Source organism: Tursiops truncatus, chromosome 19 (assembly GCF_011762595.2).
Source record: "Tursiops truncatus isolate mTurTru1 chromosome 19, mTurTru1.mat.Y, whole genome shotgun sequence".
In the NCBI taxonomy this organism is placed as follows: Eukaryota; Metazoa; Chordata; class Mammalia; order Artiodactyla; family Delphinidae; genus Tursiops; species Tursiops truncatus.
Window position 1 is genome coordinate 43,915,261 of NC_047052.1, and position 24,277 is coordinate 43,939,537.

At 38.1% G+C, this 24,277-nt stretch overlaps 1 protein-coding gene across 11 annotated transcripts in view; it reads right to left on the minus strand.

Annotated features, from left to right (window-relative positions):
• Positions 1–24,277, minus strand: part of ZNF568 (zinc finger protein 568) — a 45,335-nt gene that overhangs the window by 9,019 nt on the left and 12,039 nt on the right. For 10 of the 11 annotated variants that reach the window (XM_073796524.1, XM_073796520.1, XM_019941176.3 and 7 more), the window contains 2 exons: positions 4,129–4,255; positions 3,762–3,857 (listed from right to left, as the gene is read on the minus strand). In XM_073796524.1, coding sequence (XP_073652625.1) covers positions 3,762–3,857; positions 4,129–4,198 — 166 coding nt within the window. In that variant the 5' untranslated portion in view covers positions 4,199–4,255. Of the gene's footprint in view, positions 1–3,761; positions 3,858–4,128; positions 4,256–5,280; positions 6,146–24,277 lie in introns of those variants that run through there. The other variant, XM_073796525.1, reaches the window with a different exon arrangement.

Consider the following 24,277-nt stretch of genomic DNA (forward strand, 5'->3'; position numbering starts at 1 on the left):
TTCTCCTACTGCATTATTGATAACATTTCAGAAATTTGTCAAAGTGGGGTTGATCTTTGATATTGGCTCTAGTCTCCCAATATGAAAGAAATCCAAAGTGCAAATGTCCCTAGTTTCTAAGATTTGAGAAGTTAACTCCTATAGATAATATTATGGAGAGAAAACTGCCATTAATAGGCCCAAGCTGCTCTGATTGATTTAAAAAACATACAATGCAGATATCAGTAAAATGAATAGAATAATTAAGATGAAAGGGCAAACACATAAATGACTGGATAGCAAGTCAAATGACTAGAGGATAAAATTAACACTTGTGGTTAAACAAAACAGATCGAATGTATATGTTTATTTCTCCCACTTCTTAAAATTCCATTGAAATGACAGTAAAAAATAAAGATTTAAACCCATAAGAACAAAGGAAATAGGAGTACAAATAAGGGTAAACAAGACATTTCAACAAAATACTGGAAGGCAAAAGGGTAAGAAAACTGTCAACTGATAGCTTAGCTAAGAAATTCAAGTTTTGAGCTATGAAGATGCAAACGTCCAACAACAAAGTGATTTGACAACAAAACACTAGAAAAGCTCAAAACTTGGAGGATTTAGGTACTTAAAAGGCAGGGGTAAGAGTGGGGCTTTAAAAACAGAGGATTAATTTAAAGCCTGGAGTTATATACTGATTTGAAGGCATGAATACATCTATATCATGAAGGTACATAAAGGAAAAAGGAGTCTATATGTAATTTAGAACTATTTTGGAATGCTCAGTAAGGGCTGGAGAAAAGGAGTCATGTAAAACACAGTTCATAAAGGAATAAGAAAAAATAAACAGGAACTGAGGAGAAATCAGAATCCTTTAGAGAAAAGAAGACATTTCCAGGAAGGGTGATCCACAGGATCAAATAGAGAAGAGGAATTCCTGTTTCAATATGGTGGAATTAAACACCTCTGTGTCCTCTCCTCTCTGCAAACATGAAGAAGAAACAAAAAAGAAAATATATCCTCAATAAAACTAAAAGACAGCTAAACTCCAATTCCAGAGTATAAGGAAAGACCAGAGGGTACACTGAACCAGGTAGGGAAGAAACCCAGACACTGGCTGTTCTTTCTTATCTTAGACAGAAAGCATGGTGAACAGAGTTCTCCAAAACAGATGGAACACCCTGTGGACAGAATGAATGAGTCATTTTTTACAACAGTGGAATCCAGATGTGTTAAGACTACATGGTGGCAGGAACATAATGGTCTTCTTCTGGCTATACAAGAGCTATACAAGGAGATGCAAATAGCCATTATTCTTGTATAAGCAGGATGCTGGCATAGGAGGGTAGAAGAGATACTGAGTGCTAGAGGAAGCACGCAATTAATCATCTCTGATTCAGAAGTAAAGGGCAAACCAACTCTTAACACCAAAACTTGTATGACAGAGGAAGTCAACAGAGCAACAGAGGCTTCCTACTAGCTCAAGAGTATTTTTCTAGACAATCTCCAGCACTCTCTTTCTGTAAATAGTGGGTCCAGCAGGAAATAACCTTATTCAAAGATGAGGAATGGGGCTTCCCTGGTGGCGCAGTGGTTGAGAGTCTGCCTGCCGATGCAGGGTACACGGGTTCGTGCCCCAGTCTGGGAAGATCCCACATGCCGCGGAGCGGCTGGGCCCATGAGCCATGGCCGCTGAGTCTGCGCATCCAGAGCCTGTGCTCCGCAATGGGAGAGGCCACAATAGCGAGAGGCCCGCGTACGGCAAAAAAAAAAAAAAAAAAAAAAAAAAAAGATGAGGAATGTAGTTATAAAAGGAACCAGTATTAAGATCTATACCACACTACAAGAATCAAAAAACATGAATATACAAGCTTACAGGAAAAACTGATACTGACTGATCAATAAGCCTCATAAAGTTCTAAAGCTTTCAAGAAAAACAAACCTATGGGCATCTAGACAAATAAATCAAGTCACCTATGAGGGAAAACAATCAGGCTTCAGATTTCTCCAAGCAAAAATTCAAAGCCAAGAGACAGCAGAGGACTATCTAAAGTCTTCAGGGAACTGTCTACAAAACCTCTAGGAAAGACAGTATGGCTCAAGAATTATATACACAGCCAACTATCAACTAAATATAAAGGTTTTTAAAAAAAGATATTTGCTTGTTTGCAAAACCTCAGGGACTCCAGTTCCCACTAAATTATAAGCTCCATGAGCCCATGCCCAGAATAGTATTTTATCTATATTGTTATGACTATAAATGTGGTTTCCTTTTCCTTATATCTTCTACTCGGTTGTTGAAGTATACATGAAAACTACTGATTTTTATTTGTTAATTTGATACCCTACCATACCACTGGATTCTCTTACTATTTGTTGCAGTTGATTCTTTTGTGTTTTAAGGGATATAATCTTATCATCTATAAATAAAGATGGTTTTACAGGGCCCTTTCCAATTCTTCTAGTACTGATTTTTTTCTCTTGTCTGTTACTTAGGTATAAACTTAGTAAGAAATTTACAAAAGGTATAAAGGAAACCTTGGATTTCTGAAGGACATAAAAATAGATAGATCTGAACAAAGACAGAGAACACGTTCTTGGATAGAAAACCTCGACGTTATAAAGATGTCAGCACTCCGAAAGTTAATTTATGCTTCTAACACATTCCCACCAAAAAATTCAACACGTTTTTCTCTGGAAAGAGATAGTTGAATGTAAAATTCTTATGGTGAAATAAACAATCAAGAATAGACAGCACAGGGCCTCTGTGGTGGCACAGTGGTTAAGAATCCGCCTGCCGATGCAGGGGACACTGGTTCGAGCCCTGGTCTGGGAAGATCCCACATGCTGCAGAGCAACTAAGCCCATGCACCACAACTACTGAGCCTGTGCTCTAGAGCCCACGAGCCACAACTACTGAGACTGTGTGCCACGACCACTGAAGCCCATGCACCTAGAGCCCGTGCTCTGCAACAAGAAGCAACCGCAATGAGAAGCCCGTGCACCATAATGAAGAGTAGCCCCTGCTCGCTGCAACTAGAGAAAGCCCACGTGCAGCAACAAAGACCCAATGCAGACACAAATAAGTAAATAAAATTAACAAAACAAAAAAAAGAATAGCCAGCACAACTCTAAAAAAAAAGTGTACTCAACTGGGAAAAGAAAGGGACTGAGTGTCAAGGGTAAGAGACACTCACTTTTAAATGTTATCTTTTGGACTGTTTATATTTTTTAACTAAGTGTGCATACATTATATTTCAAAAAAATTAAAGGAATGAAAGGTGTAAATAAGCAGGAAGGAGGTAACAGTTTGTAAGCCAGAAACTTTTAAACCTATGTGGGATTGTGAGAGTTGTGAAGTACAATGGAAAGTGTGAGTATTGTTACAAAACAAATCTGAGGCTTTTCAAAATAGAAAGAAAAGGAATCTAACTCTGAAACAAATGTGTTTTTAAAATACTATACATCCACCAAATACTGAATACATAAGAAAAAACCCTATGAACACAAAGCAAAGAGAGAGCTTAAGGATCATAGACAGGGACACTAATCCTGAAAGTAACGCTGTAAATGAACTAGGGAAGTTTTGGTATCTAAAATTTGAAAAAAGGAAGATAGCTCCAATACAGTATTTGGAAGTGTCACCATAATCCAAGGCATTCATACCTTTTGTCACTGTAGAAGACTTAAGCAAATCTTGGAAAATGTGAAATGGTATCAACCCCCTGAACAACTGTCATGTGTCTTTCTCATTCAGACCTGCATTTTCACTTATTCACCTGGACAGGGCCTCCCAAGCATTTCTTCTTCTATCACCCATGGTTCCTCTTCCTGCTCCAACTTGAAGATCACATCTGGTTTGGTGACTTCGCAGCCTATTATGAAAGACAACAAAGGACTTGGATATTAATGCTGGAGACAACCATCCAGACCTTGGGTTGAGTCCTGGGGACTTGAGGGCCTATGAAAGATGAGGATGGAGGAACTTCCACAGTGAGACAAAGTAATTAGCCTTTACCCTAAAGACAAGCACATACAATGAAATGAAGAAAGGGAAGGCTAGTTAAAGACATCTGGCAAGTTGAAGTCGTCACAGATTTCAAAGATAGAAAAGAATTCTGTGTAAAATTGCAAAGTTACCCTTACCCACTGTGACTAGGTTGCTATAGTTCTCCAGCATCACATCACGGTACAAGTCCCTCTGAGCAGGTTTCATTTGCTGCCATTCCTCCTGGGTGAGGTCCACAGCCACATCCTTAAATGTTACTGTTCCCTGTAAAAAGACAATTTGAAGTCATCAAAACTAAACACTGTGGTCAAAACATCTAAGAACCCATTTAGCTGATCAGATACCATATATCAGGCTTGCATATTTATGTAATTTTGTATTTATACTATATGGAAAAAATATACCGTAATAGAAATATCCTGTAGAAGTATGTTAATTACTGAATCAGCAAACTGATGAATTCATTATCTATTATTCAGGAAGCTGGAAACAGTGGTCACTGATTTATACTAGGCTGTGACAGAGATGACATAGACATGATTCATACGTAACTGGCTCAGAACCTGTCCAAGCAATTATGTAATCTAGTAAGAAAGAGGACTTGGAAATAGTGGGGAAGGAGGAGAAATAAAGTTGGAGGAAGGAGGAGAGGTATGAAAATTTGAACATGCAAAATTTGATATTTCTAGGACTTCCAGATGGAAATGTCCACTATGCAGCTGGAGGTATGAAGAAAGGAGATGAGAATTTGTTAGCCATCAACTGAAAATTGGGAGCTGAATCCATGGCAGAAGGATATGAGTGGTTGTAAAGAACATATATGGTAGATTGGTTCAAGATGGTGGAGTAGAAGGACGTGTGCTCACTCTCTCTTGCAAGAGCGCCGGAATCACAACTAACTGCTGAAAATCATTGACAGGAAGACACTGGAACTCACCAAAAAAGATGCCCCACATCTAAAGACAAAGGAGAAGCTGCAATGAAATGGTAGGAGGGGTGCAATCACAATAAAATCAAATCCTATAACCGCTGGGTGGGTGACTCACAATTATACCATCCACTGGAGTGAGGGTTCTGAGCCCCATGTCATGATTGCCAACCTGGGGGTCTGGCAACAGGAGGGGGAATTCCCAGAGAGGCAGACTTTGAAGGCTGGCAGGATTTGATTGCAGGAAATAGACAGGACTGGGGGAAACAGAGACTCCACTCCTGGAGAGCACACACAAACCAGTGTGCACATCAGGACCCAGGGGGAAGGATCAGTGACTCCATAGGAGAACCAGACCTACCTGCTAGTGTTGGAGGGTCTCCTGCAGAGGCAGGGGGTGGCTGTGGCTCACCACGGGGACAAGGACACTGGCAGCAGAAGTTCTGGGAAGTACTCCTTGGCAGGAGCCCTCCCAGAGTCCACCATTAGCCCCACCAAAGAACATGTAGCCTCCAGTGCTGGGTCACCTCAGGCCAAACAACCAACAGGGAGGGAACTCAGCCCTACCTATCAGCAGACAAGTGGATTAAAGTTTTACTGAGCTCTGCCCACCAGAGCAACACCAGCTCTACCTACTACCAGTCTCTCCCATGAGGAAGCTTACACAAGCCTCTTATATAGACTCATCCACCAGAGGGCAGACAGCAGAAGCAAAAAGAACTACAATCCTGCAGCCTGTGGGGAAAAAACCACATTCACGGAAAGATAGACAAAATGAAAAGGTAGAGGACTATGTACCAGATGAAGGAACAAGATAAAACACCAGAAAAACAACTAAATGAAGTGGAGATAGGCAATCTTCCATTAAAAAGAATTCAGAATAATGATAATGAAGATGATCCAAAACCTCAGAAAAAGAATGGAGGCAAAAATGGAGAAGATGCAAGAAATGTTTAACAAAGACCTAGAAGAATTAAAGAACCAAAAAACAGAGATGAACAATACAATAACTGAAAAGAAAAATACACTAGAAGAAATGAATAGCAGAATAACGGAGGCAGAAGAATGGATAAGTGAACTGGAAGAGAGAATGGTGGAATTCACTGCTGCAGAACAGAATAAAGAAAAAAGAATGAAATAGATTATTACTCAGCCATATAAAGGAACAAAATTGAGTTATCTGTAGTGAGGTGGATGGACCTAGAATCTGTCATACAGAGTGAAGTAAGTCAGAAAGAGAAAAACAAATACTGTATGCTAATGCATATATACGGAATTTTAAAGAGCAGTACTGATGAACCTAGTGGCAGGTCAGGAATAAAGATGCACATGTAGAGAATGGACTTGAGGTAATGGCAGAGAGGGAAAGCTGGGATGAAGTGTGAGAGTAGCATTGACATATATACACTACCAAATGTAAAACGGATGGCTAGAGAGAAGCAGCTGCATAGCACAAGGAGATCAGCTCAGTGCTTTGTGACGACGCAGAGGGATGGGATAGGGAGGGTGGAAGGGAGGCTCAAGAGGGTGGGGATATGGGGATATATGTATACATATAGCTGATTCACTTTGTTATACAGCAGAAACTAACACAACATTGTAAAGCATTTATACTCCAATAAAGATGTGAAGAAAAAAGAAAAAAATAATGAAAAGAAATGAAGACAGCTTAAGAGACCTCTGGGACAACATTAAACGCAAAAACATTCACATTAGAGGGGTCCCAGAAGGAAAAGAAAGAGAGAAAGGACCCAAGAATATATTTGAAGAGATTATAGATGAAAACATCCCTAACATGGGAAAGGAAATAGCCACCCATGTCCAGGAAGTGCAGAGTCTCAGGCAGGATAAATGCAAGGAGAAACACACCAAGACACATAGTAATTAAATTGACAAAAATTAAAGACAAAGAAACATTATTAAAAGCAACAAGGGAAAAATGACAAATAACATACAAGGGAACTACCATAAGGTTAACAGCTGATTTTTCAGCAGAAACTCTGCAAGGCAGAAGGCAGTGACATGATATATTAAAAGTGATAAAAGGGAAGAATCTACAACCAAGATTACTCTATCCAGCAAGGATCTCATTCAGATTCAATGGAGAAATCAAAAGCTTTACAGACAAGCAAAAGATAAGAGAATTCAGCACCACCAAACCAGCTCTACAACAAATGCTAAAGGAACTTCTCTAAGTGGAAATCACAAGAGAAGAAAAGGACCTACAGGGCTTCACTGGTGGTGCAGTGGTTGAGAGTCCGCCTGCCTATGCAGGGGACACAGGTTCGTGCCCCAGTCTGGGAAGATCCCACATGCCGTGGAGCGGCTAGGCCCGTGAGCCATGGCCACTGAGCCTGCATGTCTGGAGCCTGTGCTCCTCAACGGGAGAGGCCACAACAATGAGAGGCCTGCGTATGGCAAAAAAAAAAAAAAAAAAAAAAAAAAAAAGACCTACAAAAACAAATGCATAACAATTAAGAAAATGGTAATAGGAACAAAGATATCAATAATTACACTAAACGTAAATGAATTAAATGCTCCAACCAAAAGACATGGGCTTGCTGAATGGATACAAAAACAAGACCCATATATATGCTGTCTACAAGAGACCCACTTCAGACCTAGGGACACATAGAGACTGAAAGTGAGGGGATGGAAAAAGATATTCCATGCAAATAGGAATCAAAAGAAAGCTGGAGTAGCAATACTCATATCAGATAAATAGACTTTAAAATAAAGGATGTTACAAGAGACAAGGAAGGACATTACATAATGATCAAGGGAGCAATCCAAGAAGAAGACATAACAATTATAAATATATATGCACCCAACATAGGAGCACCTAAATACATAAGGCAAATGCTAACAGCCATAAAAGAGGAAATCAACAGTGACACAATAATAGTGGGGGACTTTAACTCTCACTTACACCAATGGACAGATCATCCAGACAGAAAATTCATAAGGAAACACAAGCTTTAAGTGACATAATAGACCAGATAGATTTAATTCATATTTATAGGACATTCCATTCAAAAGCTGCAGATTACACTTTCTTCTCAAGTGCACATGGAACATTCTACAGGATAGATCACATCTTAGGTCACAAATCAAGCCTTGGTATATTTAAGAAAATTGATATCACATCAAGCATCTTTTCTGACCACAACACTATGAAATTAGAAATAAATTACAAGGAAAAAAGGAAAAAACACAACACATGAAAGGTAAACAATACGTTACTAAGTAACCAAGAGATTACTGAAAAAATCAAAGATGAAATTAACAAATAGCTAGAGACAAAATGACAACGAATACACGATGATCCAAAACTGATGGAATGCAGCAAAAGTAGTTCTAAGAGGGAAGTTTATAGCAATAGAATCCTACCTCAAGAAACAAAAAAAATCTCAAATAAACAATCTAACCTTACACCTAAAAGAACAAGAGAAAGAAGAACAAACAAAACCCAAACTTAGACGAAGGAAAGAAATCATAAAGATCAGAGCAGAAATAAATGAAATAGAAACAAAACAATAGCAAAGCTCAATAAAACGAAAAGCTGGTTCATTGAGAAGATAAACAAAATTGATAAACCTTTAGCCAGACTCATCAAGAAAAAGAAAGAGCAGACTCAAATCAATAGAGTTAGAAATGAAAAAGGAGAAGTTACAATGGACACCACAGAAATACAAAGCATCATAAGAGACTACGACAAGCAACTCTGTGCCAATAAAATGGACAACATGAGCAATGGACAAATTCTTAGAAAGGTGTTACCTTCCAAGACTGAACCAGGAAGAAATAGAAAATATGAACAGACCAATCACCAGTAATGGAATTGAAACTATGATTAAAAATCTCCCAACAAACAAAAGTGCAGGATCAGATGGCTTCACAGGTGAATTCTATCGAACATTCAGAGAAGAGCTAACACCCATCCTTCTCAAACTCTTCCAAAAAATTGCAGAGGAACACTCCCAAACTCATTCTATGAGGCCACCATCACCCAGATACCAAAACCAGACAAAGATACTCCAAAAATGAAAATCACAGACCAATATAACAGATGAAATTAGATGCAAAAATCCTCAACAAAATGATAGCAAACAGAATCCAACAGCACATTAAAAGGAAAATACACCATGATCAAGTGGGTTTTATCCCAGGGATGCAAGGATTCTTCAATATACACAAATCAATCAATGTGATACACCATATTAACAAATTGAAGAATAAAAACCATATGATCATTTCAACAGATGCAGGAAAAGTTTTTGACAAAATTCAACACCAATTTATGATAAAAACTGTCCAGAAAGTGGGCATAGAGGGAACCTATCTCAACATAATAAAGGCCATATACAACAAACCCACAGCAAACATCATTCTCAATGGTGAAAAACTGAAAGTATGTCCTCTAAGATCAGGAACAAGACAAGGATGTCCATTCTTGCCACTATTATTCAATATAGTTTTGGAAGTCTTAGCCATGGCGATCAGAGAAGAAAAAGAAATAAAAGGAATACAAATTGGAAAAGAAATAAAACTGTCACTATTTGCAGATGACATGATACTATGCATAGATAATCCTAAAGATGCCACCAGAACACTACTAGAGCTAATCAATGAATCTGGTAAAGTTGCTGCATACAAAATGAATGCACAGAAATGTCTTTCATTCATATATACTAACAACAAATGATCAGAAAGAGAAATTAAGGAAACAATCCCATTGCTACAAAAAGAATAAAATACCTGGAATAAACCTACCTAAGGAGGTAAAAGACCTGTACTCAGAAAACCATAAGACACTGATAAAAGAAATCAAAGATGACACAGATGGAGAAATATACCATGTTCTTGGATTGGAAGAATCAACATTGTGAAAATGACTATACTACCCAAAGCAATCTACAGATTCAATGCAATCCCTATCAAACTACCAATGGCATTTTTTTACAAAACTAGAAAAAAAATCTTAAAATTTGTATGGAGACACAAAAGACCCGGAATAGCCAAAGCAATCTAGAGGGAAAAAAACAGAGCTGGAGGAATCAGACTCCCTGACTGCAGACTATACTACAAAGCTACAGTGATCAAGACAATATGGTACTGGCACAGAAACAGAAATATAGACCAATGGAACAGGATAGAAAGCCCAGAGATAAACCGATGCACCTATGGTCAACTAATCTATGACATAGGAGGCAATGATATTCAATGGAGAAAAGACAGCCTTTCAATAAGTGGTGCTGGGAAAACTGGACAGCTACATGTAAAAGAATGAAATTTGAACACTCCCTAAAACCATACACAAAAATAAAGTCAAAATGGATTAAAGACCTAAATGTAAACTGGACACTGTAAAACTCTCAGAGGAAAACATAGGAAGAACACGCTTTGGCATAAATCACAGCAAGATCTTTTTTGACCCACCTCCTAGAGTAATGGAAATGAAAACAAAAATAAACAAATGGGGCCTAATGAAACTTAAAAGCTTTTGCACAGTGAAGGAAACTGTAAACAAGACGAAAAGACAACCCTCAGAATGGGAGAAAATATTTGCAAATGAATCAATGGACACAGGACTAATCTCCAAAATATATAAAGAGCTCATGCAGCTCAATATTAAAAAAACAAACAACCCAATCCAAAAATGGGCAGAAGACCTAAATAGACATTTCTCCAAAGAAGACACACAGATGGCCAAGAAACACATGAAAAGCTGCCAACATCACTAATTAAAGAAATGCAAATCAAAACTACAATGAGGTATCACCTCACACCAGTTAGAGTGGGCATCATCAGAAAATCTACAAACAACAAATGCTGGAGAGGGTGTGGAGAATAGGGACCCTCTTGCACTGTTGGTGGGAATGTAAATTGATACAGCCACTATGGAGAAAGTATGGAGGTTCCTTAAAAAACTAAAAATAGAATTACCATATGATCCAGCAATCCCACTACTGAGCATATACCCAGAGAAAACCATAATCCAAAAAGACACATGCACCCCAATGTTCACTGCAGCACTATTTACAATAGCCAGATCATGGAAGCAACCTAAATGCCCATCGACAGATGAATGGATAAAGAAGATGTGGTACATATATATATAATGGAATATTACTCAGCCATAAAAAGGAAGGAAACTGGGTCATTTGTTGAGACGTGGATGGATCTAGAGACTGTCATACAGAGTGAAGTAAGTCAGAAAGAGAAAAACAAATATCATATATTAACGCATATATGTGGAACCTAGAAAAATGGTACAGATGAACCTGTGTGCAAAGCTGGAATAGAGACACAGATGTAGAGAACAAACGTATGGACACCAAGGGGGGAAATTGGGGGCAGAGTTGTGTTGTTGTTGGTGGTGGGATTAATTGGGAGATTGGGATTGACATATATACATTAATATGCGTAAAAGAGATAACTAATAAGAACCTGCTGTATTAAAAAAATAATAAAATAAAATTCAAAAAAAAAGAACATACATGGTAGGTAAAGGGCCAAGGTCAGAATCAACCATTAAGCATCAATGAAAGGGTCTTAGGTTTTTGTTTCTTGCTTATATTTACAGTCGTGGGATGAGAATCAAAACTATGAGAGTGGTGTGACAGAAACTAAAAAACAAATGATAAATTTTTAGAAAAGAATGTTACTTGATCACAGAAACCAACTCTTCCTCTCCATTTAAAAACTTCAGTATCCAAATAAGGAAAAATCTTTACCTGCAAAGGCTCTAAGAAAGAAATATATATCCCATATTTGGGAGAATATTCAAGAAACAGTATAAATAAGATAGAAAAATGGGAAATACAAATGGAAATTACCCAAAGCTGAATCACAATTAATGTTTCTCAGAAACTATCTCTATGATCATTACTACCATCAATATCATCATCACTGTCATCTATTGAGTACTTATATGCCAAGCATTGTTAGAATTTCTTTAGGTATATTAACATCCAAAATTCCCCTAATAAGGTTATGAAGTAGCTACTGTTATTATCCATTTGAAAGGTAAGGAAACCAGCACTAAGAGTTAACTTTCCTAGGGTCATAAAGCTACTATGTGGTAGAGCTGAGATTCCAGCCCAAGCAGTGTAGCTGCAGAGCCCATGATTTTATCCATCATATTATACTTCTCCAAGTCAGCAGGAAGTCTCAGAATGCCAAAAATATTCCCACAAGAGAGTCTGCTGCCCTCTGAGACCAGGGGTGGGGGGCACACCTGGGCCTCTTCTGTTCCTTGAGCCTAAGCCTCACCCCCCACAGCCCCCAGCGCCTTTTCCAGCCCTGTGGGTCCTGAGCATTTGCCGCACCAACCACCCAAACCTCACCCTTGCTTAGGCCCTGCCCTCCACAGCCAAGGCCTTTCTCCCCCTCCTTTTTTATCTATTTCTTTTCCCTCCTCTTTTTTATTATTGTGGTACAGATGTACCTTCCGGTTGTTTATACATCTATATTTAAAATTTTATATTCTTCCTAACATATCTGTTAGTTTCCTAGTCTAATTTTATTTTTTACTTTGCTATTGTTCTTTTTTTTTTTTTTTTGCTGCCCCAGGTGGCTTTCAGGATATTGGTTCATGAGCATGGGGTCAGGCTGTAGCTCCTGCAGTGGGAGCTCTGAGTCTGAACCACTGGAATAACAGAGAACCTCAGACCCCAGGGAATATTCAACGCAGTGAGGTCTCACAGAGTTCCTCATCTCAGCACCAAGACCCAGCTCTACCCAATAACCTACAAACTCCAGTGTTGGAAGCCTCAGGCCAAACAACCAGTAACACAGGAATAATATCCCACTCATAAAAAAGAAAAAAAAAGAGACAGCAAAAAAAGATGTCACAGATGAAGGAGCAAGCTACAAGACCAAATAAGTGAAGAGGAAATAGGCCATCTACCTGAAAAAGAATTCAGAGTAATGAGAGTAAAGATGATCCAGAATCTCAGAAATAGAATGGAGGCATGGATTGAGAAAATACAAGAAATGTTTAACAAAGATCTAGAAGAACTAAAGAACAAACAGAGATGAACAACACAATAACTGAAGTGAAAAATACACTAGAAGGAATCAATAATAGAATAACTAAGGCAGAAGAACAAATAAGTGAGCTGGAAGACAAAATGGTGGAAATAACTGCCGAGGAGCAGAATAAAGAAAAAAGAATGAAAAGAATTGAAGACAATCTCAGAGACCTCTGGGACAACAATAAACACACCAGCATTCGAATTATAGGGGTCCCAGAAGAAGAAGAGAAAAAGAAAGGGTCTGAGAAAATATTTGAAGAGATTATAGTTGAAAACTTCCCTCACATGGGAAAAGAAATAGTCACCCAAGTATAGGAAGCACAGAGAGTTCCATACGGGATAAACCCTAGGAAAAACACACCAAGACACATCTTAATCAAACTAACAAAAATGAAATTCAAAGAAAAAATATTAAAAGCAGCAAGGGAAAAACAAAAAATAACACACAAAGGAATCCCCATAAGGTTATCAGCTGATTTTTCAGCAGAAACTCTACAGGCCAGAAGGGAATGACAGGATATACTTAACGTGATGAAAGAGAAAAACCTACAACCAAGATTACTCTACCCAGCAAGGATCTCATTCAGATTCGAGGGAGAAGTCAAAAGCTTTTCAGACAAGCAAAAGCTAAGAGAATTCAGCACCAACAAACCAGGTTTACAACAAATGCTAAAGGAACTTCTCTAAGTGGGAAACACAAGAGAAGAAACACACTGACAAAAACAAACCCAAAACAATTAAGAAAACAGTAATAGGAATATACATATTGATAATAACCTTGAATGTAAATGGACTACATGACCTAACCAAAAGACACAGACTGGCTGAATGGATACAAAAACAATACCCATATATATGCTGTCTACAAGAGACCCACTTCAGACCTAGGGATACATATAGACTGCATGTGAAGGGATGCAAAAAGATACTCCATGCAAATGCACATCAAAAGAAAGCTGGAGTAGCAATACTCTTATCAGATAAAATAGACTTTAAAATAAAGACTGTTACAAGAGATAAGGAGGGACACTACATAATGATCAAAGGATCAATCCAAGAGGAAGATACAACAATTATAAATGTTTATGCACAACACAGGAGAACCTCAATACATAAGGCAAATGCTAACAACTATGAAAGGTGAAGTTGACAGTAACACAATAATAATAGGGGACTTTAATACCCCACTTACACCAATGGACAGATCATCCAAACACAAAATAAGTAAGGAAACACAAGCTTTAAATGACACAACAGACCAGATAGATCTAACTGATATTTATAGAACATTCCACCCAAAAGTAGCAGAATACAATTTCTTCTCAAGTGCACATGGAACACTCTCCAGGATAGATCACATCTTGGGTCACAAATCAAGCCTCAGAAAATTTAAGAAAATTGAAATCGTACCAAGCATCTTTTCTGACCACAACGCTATGAGACTGGAAATCAATTACAGAAAAAAAAAACTGTAAAAAACACAAATACATGGAGGCTAAACAGTGCACTACTAGATAATCAAGAGATCACTGAAGAAATCAAAGAAAATATTTTAAAAATACATAGAAATAAATGACAATGAAAACACAGCAACCCAACACCTATGGGACGCAAAAGCAGTTCTAAGAGGGAAGTTTACAGCAATACAATCTCGCCTCAAGAAACAAGAAAAATCTCAAATAAACAATCTAACCCTACACTTAAAATAACTAGAGAAAGAAGAACAAACAAAACCCAAAGTCAGTAGAAGGAAAGAAATCATAAAGATCAGAGCAGAAATAAATGAAATAGAAATGAAGAAAATAGCAAAGATCAATAAAACTAAAAGCTGGTTCTTTGAGAAGATAAACAAAATTGATAAACCCTTAGCCAGACTCATCAAGAAAAAAGGGGAGAGGACGCAAATCAATAAAATTGGAAATGAAAAAGGAGAAATCACAATTGAAACTGCAGAAATACAAAGGATTATAAGAGACAACTACAAACAACCATATGCCAATAAAATGGACAACCATGAAGAAATGGACAAATTCTTGGAAAGGCACAATTTTCCAAGACTGAGCCAGGAAGAATTAGAAAACATAAACAGACCTATCACAAGTAATGAAATTGAAACCGTAATTAAAAATCTTCCAACAAATAAAAGTCCAGAACCAGATGGCTTCACAGGCGAATTCTATCAAACATTTAGAGAAGAGCTAACACCCATCCTTCTCAAACTCTTCCAAAAATTGCAGAGGGAGGAACACTCCCAAATTCATTCTGCAAAGCCACCATCACCCTGATACCAAAACCAGAAAAAGATATCACAAAAAAAGAAAATTATAGACCAATATCCCTGATGAACATAGATGCAAAAATCCTCAACAAAATACTAGCAAACAGAATCCAACAGTACATTAAAAGGACCATACACCATGATCAAGTGGGATTTATCCCAGGGATGCAAGGATTCTTCAATATACGTAAATCAATCAATGTGATATACCACATTAACAAATTAAGGAATAAAAACCATATGATCATCTCAATAGACGCAGAAAAAGCTTTTGACAAAATTCAACATCGATTTATGATAAAAACTCTCCAGAGAGTGGGCATAGAGGGAACCTACCCATATATGACAAACCCACAGCAAGCATCATACCCAATGGTGAAAAACTGAAAGCATTTCCACTAAGATCAGGAAGAAGACAAGGATGTCCATTCTCGCCACTCTTATTCAACATAGTTTTGGAAGTCCTATCCACAGCAATCAGAGAAGAAAAAGAAATGAAAGAAATACAAATTGGAAAAAAAGAAGTAAGACTGTCACTGTTTGCCAATGACATGATACTATACATAGAAAATCCTAAAGATGCCACCAGAAAACTACTAGAACTAATCAATGAATTTGGTAAGGATGCAGGATGCAAAATTAAGGCACAGAAATCGCTGGCATTTCTATACACCAACAATGAAAAATCAGAAAGAGAAATTAAGGAAACAATCCCATTCACGATTGCAACAAAAGAATAAAACCTAGGAATAAACCTGCCTAAGGAGGTGAAAGATTTGTGTTCAGAAAACTATAAGACACTGATGAAAGAAATCAAAGATGACATAAACAGATGGAGAAATATACCATGTTCTTGGATTGGAAGAATCAATATTGTGAAAAGACTATACTACCCAAAACAATCTACAGATTCAATACAAGCCCTATCAAAATACCAATGGCATTCTTCAAAGAATTAGAACAAAAAATTTTACTATTTACAATAGCCAGGACATGGAAGCAACCTAAATGTCCATCAACAGATGAACGGATAAAGAAGATGTGGCATATATATACAATGGAATATTACTCAGCCATAAAAAGAAATGAAACTGAGTTATTTGCAGTGAGGTGGATGGACCTACAGTCTGTCATACAGAGTGAAGTAAGTCCGAAAGAGAAAAACAAATGCTGTATGCTAACACATATGTGGAATCTAAAAAAAAAAAAAAAAGTTCTGATGAACCTAGGGGCAGGACAGGAATAAAGATTCAGACGTAGAGGATGGACTTGAGGACACAGGGAGGGGGAAGGGTAAGCTGGGATGAAGTGAGAGAGTAGCATGGGCATATATACACTACCAAATGTAAAACAGACAGCTAGTGGGAAGCAGCTGCATAGCACAGGGAGATCAGCTCAGTGCTTTGTGACCACCTAGAGGGGTGGGATAGGGAGGGTGGGAGGGAGGGAGGCACAAGAGGGAGGGGATATGGGGATATATGTATACATATAGCTGATTCACTTTGTTATACAGCAGAAACTAACACAACATTGTAAAGCAATTATACTCCAATAAAGATGTTAACAAATAAATTAAATTAAATTAAATACATGAGGAGTGCCTTTTTTAATGTAAAAAGAAGACATGAGACATGGAGAAGAGAAAGGAAAATGGCAGACATAATTTAGTGTCAACATTAGTGGTAAATGGATTGAACAATCAAAAAGGCAGAGACTGTCAGACTGGATAGAAAAACAAGATCAAACTATATGCCGTCTATAGGAGACATACTTTAGGTTCAAACATAAAAGTCAACTGAAATAAATTGACGGGAAAAAATATATCATGCAAAAAATAACCATAAAAAACTGGAGTGAATATACTAATATTAGACAAAATAGATTTTAATACAAAAACTGGGGACTTCCCTGGTGGTCCAGTGGTTAAGAATCCACCTTCCAATGCAGGGGACATGGGTTTGATCCCTGGTCAGGGAGCTAAGCTCCCACATGCTGCGGGGCAAATGAGCCTGCGTGTCACAACTACTGAGCCCGCACCCACAACTAGTGAGCCCACATGCTGCAACTACAGCCCATGTGCCACAACAACAGGGTCCACGTGCTCTGGAGCCTGTGTGCCACAACAAAGAGCCCATGTGCCGCAACCAAGAACTGACACAGCCAAATAAATAAATGAATATTTAAAAAAGGAAATCAATAAAATAGAGAACAGAAAAATAATAGAAAGAATCGATAAGGCCAAAAGCTGGTTCCCTGAAAAGATCAACAAAATTGACAAACCTTTAAGTTGACCAAGAAAAAGAGAGAATGCTCAAAACATTAAACTCAGAAATGAAAGAGGAGACATTACTACTAACCTTACAGGATTAAAAAGGATTATAGTGAAATATTATGAAGAACAGTATGGTAACAAATTAGATGATTCAGAGGAAATGGACAAATTCCTAGAAAGACACAAAGTAATGAAACTGCTCAAGGACAGAAAAAAAGAAAATCTGAATAAACCTGTATCAAGTAAAGAGATTCAATTAGTAATCAAAAAACTACCCACAAAAAAAAGCTCAGGGCTAGATGGCTTCACTGGTAAATTCTACCAAACACCAAAGAACAGTTAATACCAATACTTCACAAAATCTCCCAAAATAGTAGAGGAGTGAATGCTCCTTCTATGAGGCCAGTATTACCCTGATATACCAAAGACAAAAAAAAAAAAAAAAAAAAGAAAAAGAAAACTACCGACCACTATCTCTTATTAATACAGAGGTAAAAATCCACAACAAAATACTAACAAATTTAATCTAACAATATATAAAAAGAGAACACAGATGTTTATAACAGCTTTAATTCATAATTGCCAACACCTGGAAGCAATCAAGATGTCCCTTAGTAGGTGAATGGATAAATAAATTGTGGTACATCCAGATAAAGGAATATTACTCAATGCTAAAAAGGAATGTGCTATCAAGCCAGGAAAACACATGGAGGAACATTAAATGCATATAACTAAGTGAAAGAAGCTGACTTGAAAAAAAAAAAAGAAGCTGACTTGAAAAGACTATTGTACAGTATGATTCCACTATATGACATTCTGGAAAAGGCAAAACTATAGAGACAGTAAAAAGATTAGTGGATACCAGGGGCTGGAGGAGAGGAGAGCAATGACTAGACAGAGCAGAGAGGATTTTTAGGTCAGTGAAAACACTCTGTATGATACTATAATGACAGACACATGTATATACATTTGTCCAAATCCATAGATTATACAACACCAAGAGTGAGCCTCAATGTAAACTATTAGACTTTGGGTGATTATGATGTGTCAGTATAGGTCCATCAATTATAACAATGTACCACCCTGATGGGGGATGCTGATAATGGGGGAGGCTATGCATGTGTGGGGGCAAAGGGTATATGGGGAATCCCTGTACCTTCCTCTCAACTTTGCCATGAACCTGAAATTGCTCTTTAAAAATAAACAGGGCTTCCCTGGTAGCGCAGTGGTTGAGAGTCCGCCTGCCAATGCAGGGGACATGGGTTCGTGCCCTGGTCCAGGAAGATCCCACATGCCGCGGAGCGGCTGGGCCCATGAGCCATGGCCACTGAACCTGTGCGTCCAGAGCCTGTGCTCCGCAACGGGAGAGGCCACAACGGTGAGAGGCCCACGTACTGTAAAAAAAAAAAAAAACAAACAAACAAATATATAAAGGATTATGTGCCATCACCAAGTGGGATTTATACCAGGAATGCAATACTGATTTAACATCTGAAAATAAACTAATGTAATACTCGATGCCGATAGAATAAAGAACAAATCCATATGATCATCTCAACAGATGCAGAAAAAGCACTTGACAAAACTCAATACCTTTTCATGGGAAAAACACTCAACATACTAGCAAAAAAGAGGAACTTCCTCAATGTGTTATAAGACATCTACAAACACCCCACAGCTAACATCATACTAAAAGTGAAAGACTAGATGCTTTCCCCTTATGGTCAGGAACAAGACAAGGATGTATATTCTTACCATTTCTATTAACATTGCAGTGAAGGTTCTAAACAGAGCAATTAGGCAAGAAAATAAAAGGTATCCAGATTGGGAAGGAGAAAATACAAATATCTCTATTTTCAGATGACATGATTTTCAGAAAACATAAGAAATCCACTAAAATTTTATTAGAACTAATAAACAACTTCAGCAAGGTTGCAGAATATAAGATCAATAGTAAAAAACCAATTGTATAACTAGACATTTGCAGTGAACATCCAAAAATGAAATCAAGGAAAACAATCCCATTTACAATAGCATCAGAAAAAATAAAATACTGCTCAAGACGATGGAGTAGGAAGACCCTGAGCTCACATCCTCTCGTGGGCACACCAAAATTACAACTATTTACGGAGCAACTGTTGATGAGAAAGACTGGAACCTATAAAGAGAACGAACCACAACAAGATGGGTAGGAGTGGTAGAGTCAACGTATAGTCAAGACCCATACTCCTGGATGGGAAACACACAAATGGGAGAATAATTACAATTGCAGAGGTTTTCCACAGGGAGCAAGGGGTCTGAGCCCCACATCGGGCTCTAGAGCCTGAGGATCCTGCACAGGGGAAGACAAGCCCCCAGAGCATTTGGCTTTGAAGGCCAGTGGGGCTTACTTTCAGGAGATCCAGAGGATTGTAGGAAATAGAGACTCCACTCTTAGAGGGCGTACACAAAATCTCACATGCTCTGGGACTCAGGAGAGCAGCAGGAATTTGAAAGGAGCCTGGTTCAGACCTCACTGCTGACCTTGGAGAGTCTTCTGGAGAGGCAGGAGGCAACTTGAGCTCACCCTGGGGACACAGAAACTGGCAGCAGCCACTTTGGAGAGTTCATTCAACCACATGGATGTTGGTGCTGGCAAGTGCCATTTTGGAATCTTCTCTCTAGCTTATTAGCCTTAGGACTCAGCTCCACCCCGCCCACCAGTTTGTAGGCAAAAGTACTCTGACTCCTCAGGCCCACCAATTAGCCAGGCAGGGACACAGACCCATCCATCAGCAAGCAGGCTGCCTTAAGATTCTCTGAGCCTACAGCCACCCCTGACATGACCCTGTCCACCAGGGGGCCCAGGACCCAGCCCCACACACCAGAGATGAAAATGTTGAGAGATGATACAAGCATGAGGGATGGAGAATGAAGATCTAATCTAAAAGCTATATATATTGCCAAGGAACCAGAATAAAAGAAAACCTAATAACACAAATGGAAAAAAAACAACTTGGAGTTGAAATAAAATTGAGATATTATGACTATGTGAAAAGGAAAAAATAATGGAAAAAAAGGGTAAATTGTAACTGTGGATAGGCAATGGTTTTTTTATATATGACACCAAAAGCACAAGCAAAAAAAGAAAATTAAATAAAAATGGACATCAGAAAAATGTAAAAATCTTGTGCTTTCAAGGACATCATCAAGAAAGTGAAAAGACAACCCACAGGCTGGGAGAAAATATTTACAGATCATATACCAGATAAGAAACATATCTAGAATACATATGAAGATCTCTTACAATTCAATAATAAAAAGACAAATCAATTAAAAAATGGGCAAAGGGCTTCCCTGGTGGCACAGTGGTTGAGAGTCCACCTGCGGATGCAGGGGACACGGGTTCGTGCCCTGGTCCGGGAAGATCCCACATGCCGTGGAGTGGCTGAGGCCCGTAAGCCATGGCCGCTGAGCCTACGCATCCGGAGCCTGTGCTCCGCAACGGGAGAGGCCACAATAGTGAGAGGCCCGCGTACCGCGGAAAAAAAAAAAAAAAAAGGGCAAAGGATCTAAATAAACATTTCTTCAAAGAAGATATACAAATGGCCAATAAGCACATGAAAAGATGTTCAACATCACTAATTACCAGGTACACGTAAATTAAAGTCACAATGAAATATCACTTCACAACCACTAGATGGCTATAATCAAAAGGACAGATAATAATAAGTGTGATGAGGATGTGGAAAGACTAGAATTCTCATCCACTGCTGGTGGAAACATAAGATTGTACAACTGTTGTGTAAAACAGTGGCGCAGTTCCTTAAAAGGTTAAATGTACAGTTACCACTGTACATTTCCACTACATATAATGAGAACTAAAAATATATGTCCACATAAAAACTTGTACACAAATGTTCTTAGCTACATTATTCATAATAGCCAAAAAGTGGAAATAATTCAAATGTCCATTAACTGATAAAAAGATAAATAAAATGTCATATTCAGGACTTTCCTAGTGGTGCAGTGGTTAAGAATCTGCCTGCCAATGCAGGGGACATGGGTTTGAGCCCTGGTCCAGGAAGATCTCACATGCTGTGGAGCAACTAAGCCATGCACCGCAACTACTGAGCCTGAGCTCTAGAGCCCGTGAGCAACAACTACTGAGCCCCTGCGCCACAGTTACGGAAGCCCACGTGCCTAGAGCCCATGCTCTGCAACAGAAACCACTGCAATGGGAAGCCCACACACCGCAACGAAGAGTAGCCCCACTTGCCACAACGAAGACCCAACACAGCCAAAAAAATAAAATAGAAATAAATAAATACATTTATTAAAAAATATGTCATATTCATACAAGAGAATACTGTTTGGAAATAAAAAGAAACAAAGTACTGATACAAGCTACAAAATGGATGAGCCTTGAAAACATTATGCTGAGTGAAAGAAGACAGTCACAAAGGACCATATACTATATGATTCCATTTATATGAATGTCTAGAATAGGCAAATCCATAGAAACAGAAAGTACAAAGGAGACTTGGGGGGAAATGGGAAGTGATAGCTCATGGGTACAGAGTTCCTTTTTAGGGTGATGAAATGTTCTAACATTGATTGTGGTAATGGCAACTCATAAATATACTAAAAACCATTGCATTATATACTTTAAATGTGTCAATTTTATGGTATGTGACTTATATGTCAACAAAGTTTTCTTAGGTTGTGAGACTGTTCCAGTGTATTTCAAGTTTTAAAAAAATTCCAATAAAAATAGTTCCATCAGAAAATATTACTGATTAACTTGATTATTATTCCACAAATATTCATTTGTGTCTCTAGCTAATGTCCCATCCCCCAGTGTGGGCCTTGAGTGAGCCATTTGTTAGAGCTAAAGGAATGTCAGTAAACATGATGTGAGTAGAGGCCTGAAATGCACTTACACCTGTTAAAAACAAGACAACAGGCCCAAAATGGAGTCACTTATGCTAAGCCTCATGTCACCAAACTGAGACTTACCTACAGTTTCAGCCTCTCCTAGAAATAAAATCTTAAACTAGTCAAGCAGGAATCACCTGATCAGCATTAGTGAGGTAATCTGCCTGATAGACCCTATCATCCCCTAAAGGAAAGTAACCTGGCCAGAACCAATCCACTTTTTGCTACTATAACTTCCTTATTCCCACTCCCTTCTGCCTATAAAAATCTTTGACTTGGTACAGCTCCTCAGAGTTCCTATGTATCTGCTAGATTGGATGTTCCCTGACTCATGAATCATTGAATAAAGCCAATAAGATCTTCAAAATGTAATCAGTTGAATTTTGTTTTTAAACACACCCTTGACTTGGTTCATGTACTCCAGTGATCTGGCAAGTGAAGAGCCTGCCCCAGAAAGCTGCTGCTCTTTCACCTGAATGAACACACGTGGAGGAGATGTGAGCCCATGCCACAGCCTGAGTCAGGGCCAGGTGATCTGCAGCCCAAAGCAGAGCCCAAAGCCCACATAGTCAACCTGCATGAGAATAAAGGTCTCATAAAAGCAGCAGAAAAGCTGAAGAGATACCTGATTGAAAATTTTTCAAAGAATTAGGCTCTCAAAATGGAGGTGGATTTAGATATTTTTACTGGTTAACAGGCTGTAGAGTCTGACATCATGAGTTCAAATCCTGGCTTCAAAATTTAATCGTGTGGGAATTCCCTGCCAGTCCAGTGGTTAGGACTCGGCACTTTCACTGCCATGGCTCGGGTTCAATCCCTGGTTGGGAACTAAGATCCCACAAGCCTCGCGGCGCAGCCAAAAACAAAAAAGTGTTTTTTTAAACTAAACTCGACAAATAGCCAAATTTGAGCCTCATCTGTAAAGTGGCATTTTCCTCCAAGGGCTGTTATGAGGACTAAATGAGGCCAAAAACTGTGAAGCACTCAGAACTGAGGTTGGCACCCAATAACCTTTCAATAAATTTTTCAGGAATAGATAACCCCTATGGAATATGAACCACTAAAAAAAATAAGGAAGAACAACAAAGAAAATATATTTTCTACTAGTGCTAGTAAATTAGCATTAAAACATCTTTCCCACTAACTAGTAAATTAGCATAAATTTCATACAAAAAAAAAAACTGTACTCCTGACAAAAATTATAAAACAAGTAACAAAAGTAAATATGGGTTAATTTCTAACTATATAAAATGATGAATCAGTGCTTTAGAACAAATAGTGTATTTTCCTAAGATGTTGACTCTCTTTACATACATATGTCAAGAATTCCATATTAGGAGCAAGGAACAAAGAGGATTGTTAAAAAACACAAATTCACATTTCTTGTCATTAAATTTTATTCCTCCTCCTGTCAGACAGAACCAAGAAAAAGATGAGTATCTCCTGGGCCCTGGAAGGAAGTCTTAACATTTCCAGAGGTCCTGCTGGTATCACAGCAGTTTCCTCTCCTTTATTTTTAAGATACTTAATATGATAAGTCTTTTTTTAAAAAATAACAGTTTACAGTGAAGGCATAAAGATAATTACACGTCAGTTCTATGGTATATATGCTGACTGGCAACTTTTTTCTTTCTGACTGGCAACTTTTTGTAAAAGATTTTTTTCCTTAAAGTTACACAAACATTAAACGAATATTCTTTTTAAAACTTAGAGCATAACACACATTTTTCATATTTTTTCTTGGATATTTTACACACTTATTTTTCAAATGTCTTCTACAGTCAGCTTGAATAGATTTGCCTTAAAAATAATATTTAGAATATGTGAGATTCCAATAAATCTCAAGATTAAA